Source organism: Colletotrichum siamense (genome assembly GCF_013390195.1).
Source record: "Colletotrichum siamense strain Cg363 chromosome Unknown KSG_Cg363_contig01, whole genome shotgun sequence".
In the NCBI taxonomy this organism is placed as follows: domain Eukaryota; kingdom Fungi; phylum Ascomycota; class Sordariomycetes; order Glomerellales; family Glomerellaceae; genus Colletotrichum; species Colletotrichum siamense.
The window spans coordinates 5,973,342-5,984,024 of NW_023501014.1; the positions used below are offsets into that span (position 1 = coordinate 5,973,342).

General features: G+C 57.9%; 3 protein-coding genes across 3 annotated transcripts; 2 read left to right on the forward strand and 1 right to left on the reverse strand.

The window, feature by feature from the left end:
- Positions 1-4,127: 4,127 nt before the first annotated feature.
- On the forward strand, positions 4,128-6,843 carry NIP1 (Eukaryotic translation initiation factor 3 subunit C; the record flags this gene model as incomplete). The annotated part of the gene is made up of 3 exons (XM_036633352.1): positions 4,128-4,479; positions 4,538-5,520; positions 5,575-6,843. The coding sequence occupies 3 exons, from the start codon at positions 4,128-4,130 to the stop codon at positions 6,841-6,843; spliced, it is 2,604 nt and encodes an 867-aa protein (XP_036502035.1).
- A 1,187-nt stretch (positions 6,844-8,030) lies between these two features.
- On the forward strand, positions 8,031-8,804 carry CGCS363_v001504 (uncharacterized protein; the record flags this gene model as incomplete). The annotated part of the gene is made up of 2 exons (XM_036633353.1): positions 8,031-8,204; positions 8,367-8,804. 2 exons carry the CDS (start codon positions 8,031-8,033, stop codon positions 8,802-8,804), a joined length of 612 nt encoding a protein of 203 aa, XP_036502028.1.
- A 295-nt stretch (positions 8,805-9,099) lies between these two features.
- On the reverse strand, positions 9,100-10,104 carry CGCS363_v001505 (uncharacterized protein; the record flags this gene model as incomplete). Its single annotated transcript, XM_036633354.1, has 1 exon — positions 9,100-10,104. The coding sequence occupies one exon, from the start codon at positions 10,102-10,104 to the stop codon at positions 9,100-9,102; it is 1,005 nt and encodes a 334-aa protein (XP_036502029.1).
- Positions 10,105-10,683: the final 579 nt, after the last annotated feature.

Below are 10,683 nucleotides of genomic sequence, written 5' to 3' on the forward strand. Positions count from 1 at the left end.
CTGTTGACGTGGTTCATGTCCTTGTACGTCAATTGGACGTTGTTCTTGGCCGTGATGTAGTCTGCCAAGTTGTGGTCCATGATCAGACGGAGCAGCGAGTTGAGCAGGGTCAGCTCAATCTTCTCGTAGACCTTGGACAGTTCTGTCTCAATCATGACGTTGCACTCTCCGTTCTCAGTTTCCCAAACCTTGTCCAGGTTGTTGATACCCTGAGCCCACTTGTATGTCAAAAGAGGCGGCACCTCAGAGTCGGAAGGCTTGATCCAGGCAGGGAACAAGTGGCGCTGATCGGCCTGGTACCACAGGTACTGGTCGAGGTAGGCGTCGCTGATCTTCTCGATAGGCTCGATATCGTAAACCGGATTGATGGTGCTGTAGTTGTCGTTCATGTCGATACCAACTTCCTTGAAGGCACGCTGCGTAAGCAGGAAACGCTTGATTCGCTCCAGCGTAGTACCAGGACTGTCGTATGCCTGCTCGATAAGAGCTAGTTCCTCACGCTGGCTCTGGTTGAGACGTCCCTTGACTGAGTACGCCTCTCGCAAGCGCTCCAAAGCGAGGATGAGAATCTTGGTGTCGTGCTTGTATGATACAGAGGGGAAAGGGATGGGAGAGAACTTGCGAGACTCCAGCCAGTGAACCGTGGTCGTGTAAATGGCAACGGCCTCCTCACTGGAGACATACGGGCCATCCTTCATGTGGTTGTGCTGTCTCTCTTGCTCAGCCTTCAGCCAGAGTCGAGTGAGACGGCCGACGTTCTTCTTGGCGACGGTCTTATCGACGGTCGCACCGCGGCGAATACGCTCACGGTTGTAGTGTGCAACAGAAATCCACCAGTCAGCCTTGGCCTTGACGTAACGGAGAATGATGTTCTCGATGGGCGCGGGCAAGCCAGGCACCTTCCAGGGGATGTTACTCTTCCAGCATCTCCAGGCCTCAGACAAGTGCTGGAGAACAGTGTTGACCTTGTTCTGCTTGATACCCTCAGGCATCATGTCCATCAAATCGGCCATAACGGAGGCACGCAGCTCGAGATCGAAGTGCGACTCGACACGCTGCTTTGTGACCGTCTTAGCAACGCCCTTGCTGTGACGTCCCTCGAATTGACGGGACAACAAGTTACCCAACCATCTCTCGAGAAGAGGAATGATACCGCGCATGAAGAAAAGCCAGACTCTCCAAGCGGGAGCCCAGAAACCACAACCAGGACCCTTGCCAACGGGCGCGGAGTTGAAGCGGTAGTAAATTAAGTGCTTCAAGTCCTTGCACGAACGAATCTGGTGCATGAGCTTGTACTTGTAACGGTACATACCAGTCAACTGACCGACATGGTTGAAGGCATACAGGATACCATCAGCTAGCTGGAAGGCATCAATGTTGCCCAGACGGTATTGTACCTGAGCATCGACGATGAGCTTCGTCAAGCGCAGAATTTCACGCATAAGATGGAATGCGTTTCCGAAACGAGACTTCTTTCGCTCCTTTGTGGTCAGGGTCTTCACAGGCTTCAGATTAAAGTTGTAGTCGAGATGAAGGTAGGTAAGGTTCTTGCGGTGAATGAGGAGGTTAAGCATGTTGAAACCTTGCCTGCAGACCTGGAGACCTGCTTCCACCCAATCGATGGTGGTCTGCTGGAAAAATTTCGTTTGCTTCAGGTTACGCATCAGGTTCTGGTTCTGTTGCGCCTTAGGCTTCTTCTTGTGAAGCTCATTGAGAACAAAGTTCTTGAGCAGCTTCTGGTAAGATACGCGGACCTTGACCGGAGGCTTGTCGGACGGAGGGTGTTCCAGGTACCACTGCTTGATGAGAGGGACATCTTGAGCGCGGACCATCTTGCCTGAGCGGCGGTCGAAGGGGAAAGGAGCCCACCACAGCTCAATAGCCGAAGCAGTGTCTTCGTTGGACAAGTCCTCCTCATCAAGGAAAGGCTCAAAGTCAGCAGGGAGCTCAAACGCCTCGTCCTCGGGCTCCTCGTTGCTGTCAGGACCAAAGATCTCATCCTCATGGCTCACAGTGAGGTTCTTAGGTGCGACTGCTCGGGAAGAAATGGGATGAATCCTCCGATCGAAGTGGAAGGCGGGGAGATCAGGGTTATCGGATCGCTCAAAGACAACCTGAGGGTGCGAGTGCCACGCCAAGTGAACGCTTCGAGGAAGCGAGTTGTAGAGGTACGGGTAGGCCACACGAAACTCTGTTCGCATTGCGTTTCTGAAGATGATTCGGTCAATGGCGTTGAACTCTCCAAAGTCCTCGTCGTTGGGGTCGATATCCTTGTACAAAGGCTCGAAACGCGGACCACCGGGAAGCGCGACGTTGAGCGCCTTTCCGGTAAGGAAGCTCTTCCGATCAAAGAGATAGAAGTAGTTCTTGTCCACCACGTCCGAAATCAAAGGTCGACTCAGTCTGAACAGGGTAGCCATCTGCTGCAAGCTGAGGTTCCATGACCTGTAGCTGGGCCCGTTGACGTGGGGGGTATCGAGAAGCGGGCGGTGGTCGTAGAACCATTCGTACACGGCCGCGTCTTCGTCCTCGTTGAGTTCCATCTGAATCGGCTCGAGAGGCTCGACATCCTCAATGTTTTCGGACCACGACAGGGGCGGCTCTTCGTCGTCAAAAGGAGGGAATCGCATGCGCTTGAACAGTTGTCTGTCGGCCTTTTCTTTCCTCATGAAGGTCCACATCATTGCCCACTGTGCGAAGAAGACAGGCTCGATGACTCTCGGGATCTCGTTGACAAGAGTCAGGCATCCATTGACATGGTACAGAACCTTAACTTCTCTCGCCGACTCCCAAGGCATGGGCATATTCTCGAGCAGCTTCATGACGGCGTGCGGCATGAACTTCAAGGCACCCAGATAACTGCGCTTGTCGCTGGTATACTTCTTTTGCGACACATCGCCAATATCCTTGACGATCTTGCGCAGATGCTCTGGCGGCATGTCTGCCTTTTGTGTCTCGACGAATCCGCCCTTACGCTTCTCGCCGAAGCGGTTGCGCTGATTCCGCAGCCATTCCTTCTTCTTCTGGGCGAACTTCGCGATTTGGGGATCGGTCGGGGGGCGATAACCCGGAGGAGGGGGAGCCGGCGCGGCAGGAGGAGGAGGGAGCGATGAGGATGGCGGAGGAGGCGGCGGTGGGGGAGGGCCCCAGCCGGGGGGAGGAGGTGGTGGGAATGACATCTCGACTCGATGATAAGACTCGTCTCGCGTGGGTGTGATATCGTCAAAGTCGAGGAGTCGCAGTCGCGACTGTCAAGACGCGAAAGTCGTGTCAGGTGTCGCAGAGCAGTTGTACTCGATTCCGGAAACCGATCGAAGCTGCCTGCAGATGAAAAGTTGATCGACTGGTCCCGCAAAAGTTCACAGCGATGACCGGTGTCGCGATGGTGTTGAAATTAGGCGGTGTTTGATGAGTTCATCAATACAATGAACCTTGCCGCGCCAGCGAATTTTTTGGGTATGCAGCTCTCCCCCGGGGCGAAGAGAGAGAATTGCGCTAAGCCTGTTTGGGAGCGACTGCCTCACGTGAGAGCGCGAGCTCCTGCAGCGGCGACGGCCACACTAAAGTCCGGCGGAAGCACCTGCCAGGTGGAAAACGGCGGGGTGTATCCGGGCCAGGCTTAGGTATTAGTGGAGCCATCAGTTTGAACCTGGAAGGTGGCGTGGGCTGGTGGCTTGACTCTTACCTGGGTGGTGAGTCGAGGCAGGAGTGACTGGCAGGCTTAGTCACCCCTCCACCACGGTGCACTCATCCAGCAGACTCGTATCTCCGTCGCGGCGGCGCACACAGTCACCAAAAGACAGCTTGGAAGCCTGAAACTTTTTGAGGTGGAGTCATCACACTGCCACCTGCCAGCATTGTGGTGTACCGCCGCTCACACCAACCCTTGCAGTCACCGCAAGTAGCCCACACCCCGCTGCCAGCTGCAACCCGGCTTGCCAGCTGTCTTTCGCTAAACCCCAAAATCCCCCACCAAAATTCAAATTTCTTTATCACAATTTGAGCCCCTCTCGAGGTTGACCCAGCCCGTGACAAGTCATCGACGACAACAACCTCCCGTCCACCCCCGCGCTTACAGTCGCATCACCAAACCCGTCGTACGAACGATCCGATAGCGATAGCCCAGCATGTCTCGCTTTTTCCGCGGCGGAGACGACAGCTCCACTGACTCTTCCTCTGACGAGGAGGAGCTCTACTCCGAGGAGGAGGAGGAAGAGGAGGAGCAGGGCCAGGAGGACTCTGATGAGGAAGAGGAGGAGGACGATGACGACTCCGACGACTCCGACGACAGCGAGGGAGGTCAAAAGTCCGGCGCCAACCGTTTCTTGCGTGATGCTTCCTCGGAAAGCGAAGACAGCGACGATGAGGAGCGCGTAAAGGTCAAGAGTGCCAAGGACAAGCGCATCGAGGAGCTCGAGGCCACCATCAAGCTCATCGAGAACGGCCAGAAGAACGGCGACTGGGCCTCCATTTCCACAGGTGAGACGCGATGGGAAATTTGCGATGTCGGAGACCACGTGCTAACGTGACGATGCAGAGTTCGACAAGCTCAACCGCCAAGTCACAAAGCTGCAGGATGCCGGCAAGACCCCCAAGGTCTACATCAAGACGATTGCCGAGTTGGAGGACTACATGAACGAGGCCGTCGCCAAGCAGAAGGTCACCCCCAAGAAGATGAACGCCACCGCCGCCCGTGGATTGAACGCCGTCAAGCAGAAGATCAAGAAGATCGTCAAGGACTTCCAGACCCAGGTCGATGCCTACCGCGCCGACAACGATGGCTTCATGGAGTCTGAGGAGGAGGAGGAGAAGCCCGCACCCAAGGCCAAGAAGACTGCCCGCTTCGTCGACACCCCCGAGGATGCCCCCGCCGGCGACGACGACGAGGGCTTCGCCACCGTCGGAAAGGGCGGTCGCACCCTGCAGTTCACCCCCGAGAGCATCTTCAAGCACCTCCGCAGCATCATGGAGACTCGCGGAAAGAAGAACACCGACAGACAGGAGCAGATCAAGATCATGGAGAAGCTCTACGAGATTGCCAACACCCCCTACCAGCAGATCCGCGTTCTCCTTACCCTGGTATCAACACGTTTCGACCTTGGTGCTGGTGGCGCTTCCTACATGCCACTCGAGCACTGGAAGGCCGCTGAGAAGGAGCTGACTCTGCTCATCAACGTTCTTGAGGCTAACACTGACTACGTCGTTGTCGAGAACGCTGAAGAGTGGGATGACGACGAGAAGCCCCCTGTCCTGGAGAAGGGCCAGAAGTACATCAAGGTACCTGGATCCATTGTCTCCTACGTCGAGCGCCTGGACGACGAGCTCACCCGCTCCCTCCAAAACATCGACCCCCACACCTCCGAATACATTGACCGCCTGACCGACGAGGGCGCCCTCTACAACACCGTCTTCCGCGGCCAGCTCTACTACGAGTACCTCCGCAAGGACGCCGACCTCGACATTCCCCAGGAGAGCATTAACCGTATCGTGACTCGCCGCCTCGAGCACGTGTACTTCAAGGTATGTTCAGGAAGCATAAGTCATCATCCTGCATTCACTAACCCAATTTTACAGCCCGCCCAGGTTGTCAAGATCCTCGAGGACAACTGCTGGAAGACGGTCAAGGACACCGTCGAGTCCACCATCACCCCCCGCTCCCAGTCCCAGGATGCCGGAAACCTCGTCAACGTTCTCTGCAACTACCTGTTCAGCAACGCTGAGGGTATTCTCCGTGCCCGCGCCATGCTGTGCCAGATCTACTTCCTGGCCCTGCATGACGAGTACTACAAGGCCCGTGACATGATGCTCATGTCCCATTTGCAGGAGAACATCCCCAACTTCGACGTCACCTCCCAGATCCTCTACAACCGCACGCTCGTACAGGTCGGTCTCTGCGCTTTCCGCAAGGGTCTCGTCTACGACGCCCAGAACACCCTGCAGGAGATCTGCGGCAGTGGCCGGCAGAAGGAGCTGCTCGCTCAGGGCGTCATGATGCAGAGATACAACCAAGTCTCACCAGAGCAAGAAAAGCTGGAGAAGCAGCGTCAGCTCCCCTTTCACATGCACATCAACCTCGAGCTGCTCGAGTGCGTCTACCTCACCTGCAGCATGCTCCTCGAGATCCCCCTGCTGGCGCAGACCGGCTCCTCCCCCGACGTCAAGAAGCGCGTCATCAGCAAGACCTACCGCCGCATGCTCGAGTACCACGAGCGCCAGATCTTCACCGGACCTCCCGAGAACACGAGAGACCACGTCATGCAGGCCTCCAAGGCTCTCGCGGCCGGCGAGTGGAAGAAGTCGACCAACTTCATCCACAGCATCAAGATCTGGGACCTCATGCCCAACACGGAGGACATCAAGACGATGCTCTCCAAGCAGATCCAGGAGGAGGGTCTGCGGACGTACCTCTTCACGTACGCGCCCTTCTACGACACCCTGGCGGTCGAGACGCTCAGCAACATGTTCGAGCTGGACGCCAGCAAGGTCCTCGCGGTCGTCAGCAAGATGATCAGCCACGAGGAGCTCGCAGCCTCCCTGGACCAGGTCACGTCGACCGTCATCTTCCGCAAGGGCGTCGAGCTCAGCCGCCTGCAGAGCCTGGCCCTCGCGCTGTCGGACAAGGCCAGCGCGCTCATCGAGACCAACGAGCGCACACTGGAGCAGCGCACCCAGGGCTCGGCCAACGCGTTCGAGAGACAGGGCGGACGCGGCGGTCGCGGCGGCGGCAGGGGTGGCGCGCGGAGAGGCGGCGGCGGCGGCCCGAGGACGGGCGGCAACACCCAACGGCAGGCCGGCGGTACTCAGTTCACGGGCGGCGCGTTGGGTGCCGCGGTCCGGGGTTAAAGGGAAGAAATGGGGAAACGGGGAAACTTTTCCTCTCTCACGCTTGTATCTGCATTACGGTTGGTTGCTTTTAATTAAAATTACCGGCCGCGGGGTTCAGAAAGATCACGAGTCCTGGTTGGTAAGGTGTTTGTAGCTTCAGGGAATAGAAGCTGATAGAGTCATGATGTATATGACCCGTGTTTCTGTGACGTGCGTATGTACCATGTGACGGTTCCGTTCGTGATGCTTTGACTCTGATGTGCTGCCTCGCGTGGCTTTTTCCGCCTGTAATCCAGATCTGCCACTTTCAGTCCAAGCATCGAGGGTCCTCTCGTCCGTTGAACGCCGGCACCAAGACTGTGCGGTGCGGAGCAGAGCGGAGAAAAGCCGGACAGCCACACCGTACCGCGCGCGCGGCACACTCGCCCCAAATCCCCAAGAGCGAGGTCGCGCGCGATACGGGGGGCGTGTGGGTGTGTGGCGCACCCGCCCGGCTTTGAAAGAGCTGAGTAAGAAGATGACATTGAACTGACCAACCAAGCGAGGCGCATTAGAAAATTTCCAGGCTTCGATGGAGCAAGGAAAAAGAGAGAGAAGGGAAAGGCTGGATTTTTGGACAGCGTGAGTACGAAATGATAGAATCGCCGTCTTTTGACGTTTAGATATTGGATCTAGCTAAGACTGGGTGAATGTTCAATACGGCAAAGCTCATGAGTGACAAATCTGACCGCTCCAATTCGTCCCAACGCCACATTTTAGCCCGCGCGTCTAGGGTCTTACCACCCGCGCGGTGTACTTCCTGGCAGCCCCTCCCCTCCAGGGTCCAAAGCAGTGACAATTGTCCGATCTGACGGCTGCTCTTCGTCGTCCGAGAGGGATCGACCATTTCTGGAAACAGCTTAGCATACCCGCCGCGCGGGCGAACCGGGGGCAAAGGTAAGGGTTCGTCTTTCTTCGGGTCGCTGTTAAAAAGTTGGAGGCGGGCGCGTCTCTTCTTATGTTGCCATTCTTTCTCTTAGACTTTTTCCATCCAACGAGACATGAAAGCGGCTGCTGCCCTGTCCAAGAGGATTTTGTCGAATACTCGTCGCATAGTTCATCCCAACCTTGGCTACAACAGCAACCCCGGACAACTCTGCTCTGCTCTACGCAAATCGTGGCCGCCGTCTAGGTTGATTCCAGATATTCGCAAGTCGTACTTCACAATGTCGTCGAGCGCCGCGGAGCAACAGCCTCAAGAGGCTGCTGCCACTGTTACACCAAAGGCCGAAGAGACTCCCGCCGCCGCGCCGGCAGAGCCTGCGCAGCCTGCGCTGCCCCCGTTGTCGCCGGCCGAATTTAGAGTGTACAACCAGATGGCGGAGAAGATGGATTACTTTGTAAGTCGAAAGCGAAAACCCGCACAGATCCTTTCCGTTGCCTTTGTTTGGAGCTTCGTGGTACCCCACCACCGTCGACCCCCGCCATCACCAACTTTCTTTCCTTCACCGAATTACATCCTCGTCCTGTCACAGACATGCGCTGACCACAATGCTACCCAGCACAACCACTTCCGCGCACAATGGACAATCCTCCATGACGCCGCAACCTCGGGCCGGCGCCCGCGCAACATGTCCCTCAAACAATTCATCGACACGGGGCTCCAGTTCGCGCAGCACCTGACGGCGCACCACGGGATCGAGGAGCGCTTCGTGTTCCCGATGCTGGCACGGCGCATGCCCGAGTTCCGCGCGGGGCGCAACGCGGACGCGCTGCTGCAGCAGCACCGGGCAATCCACAAGGGCATGGACCAGTTCGAGGCCTACTTGAAGGCGTGCCGCGCGCGCGAGACGGAGCTGGAGCTGGGCGTGCTGCGGGAGAAGATGGACAGCTGGGGCGAGGTGCTGTGGACGCACCTGGACCAGGAGGTCAAGACGCTGGGCGCGGAGAACATGAGGCGGTATTGGACGATGGAGGAGGTGAGGAGAATGCCCATGTGAGCGGGCGCGTGGGTGTTGGAGAAGGGGAAGAGCATAGCGTGGTGTTGGGTAGGAAAGAAGGAAGAGAAAATGTCATGAACATATCTGAGAACTCGTATTTACTTCCGGCGGGCGGTGTTCTGGCGGCACCGCGCGGATGATATCTAAATGGTAAGAAAATTAAAGTCACTGCATGGCCACATACCCGCATGGCCTCGTCTATCATTCTTGTAATGTACCTTTCCCCCAAATATCCCGTCTAAGTGACCTCCTCTTTCTCGGTATCATCCCCTTTTCTGGTCCTTTTATCCTCCTCCTACGCGTTCGCAGTCTCCTTCCACAGCTGCCGCATCTGCACAATACCGGGGATGCTCCCCAGCAGCCCGATGCCCATCTCCGGCACGAAGCCCTTGTCCATGCTCCAATGCACCGTGAGCGGGAACCACGCGGCCTGCCTCGCGAGGGTGCGCGACCACACGCCGAGCTCGTCCTGGTACTCGGCGCTCGCGACGTCGACCTTGCCCTCGCGCAGGGCCTTCCTGCGGCGCAGGTACTCGACCGCCAGGCGGCCGAGCTCGCTGCCGACGTAGCAGGACCAGAAGCGCACGCTCCAGCGGGCGGCGAAGCCCTGGCGCGCGGGGGACATGGGCAGGACGCCCTTGGAGGCGAGGTAGGAGGCGCTCTCGAGGGACTGGAGGAGGATGCAGACGGTGACCTGGAACCAGGAGATGAGGCGGTCGAGGGCGGCGCCGGAGGCCTCGTCTTTGGCCTTCTCGTCTGCGGTCTTTGTGGTGAAGGACGTCTTCATGAGGCGGCGGAGCCAGAGGTACATAGGCAGCAGGGCCCAGAGGCGGGTGATTGTGCGGGCCTCGGAGGTGAGGGTCGCGAGGGCGCGGAGGTGGCCGGCGGTCTGCTGGGCGAGGGAGGCGGCGGGGGAGGACGGGGGCGCGGTGGAGAGGAGGATGGTGGCGTCCTTGGGGAGGGAGAAGGCGAGGGAGACGAGGCGGCGGGCGGAGCGGCGCAGGGAGGAGGTGTAGAGGGACTCGAGGGCGGAGGCGGAGAAGCGGGAGGTGTAGCAGAGGAAGCAGAGGACGGCGTCGATGCCGGAGGGGGTCGCGAAGCAGCGGGTGAGGTGGGCGACGAAGGCGTCGACGTTGGAGGGGGAGAGGGCGAGGAGGACGCGCAGGGGCAGCTGGGGCGGGCGCGGTTGAGGCTGTTTTGAGGATGCGGCGGCCGGCGCGGGAGGAGGGACGATCGGGTCGCCGGAGGGGAGGTCGGAGACGACGGGCGCCTGGTCTGCGGTTTCTGTTTCTGTCGACATGGTTGCGGTGGTGATGGCCGTCGACGGCAGACGCCTTTGTGTCACTCTTGCTGTGTGGTGGTGTGTGTGAGGATTGAAGGTTGAGGGAGAAAAGAGGAGAGAAGGAAAGAAAAAAAGAGCTCAATGCTGGGATGCTTCCAGGGTTTGTGGAAAGCTTTTGGAGCTCGGTGTCGGTGGTAAAAAAGCTTTGGCCCGAGGATCGGAAGACGAGGAGGGATTGTGGGCTCTCGTTCGACGTTTCGATGGATATCGATGGCTTTGGGAAGCAAGCACACGACGTAAGGTGTGGAGGTCGTCGGTGTGAGGCCGAAAATTGACGCAATTCTGGGGGAAGACGTTGTCGCCGGTGGGAGTTCTGTCGTTGAAAAGAGAAGGAGAGACAGCTGCCCTTTTTTCTAGAGTGGACCTAAGAAAACAAAGCTTTGCTGCAGAAAGGAATTCAACCGTTGTTCAATTAGCCATGTTCATGCGCCGAGGTGGATGCTGATTGACTGGGCTTCGACGGGGGGTGACCAGCCAGCAGGTGTCGCCGTGTCGGTAAAGATGCACGCGGGAGGCTGGGCGAGAGCTGGGTTTAGA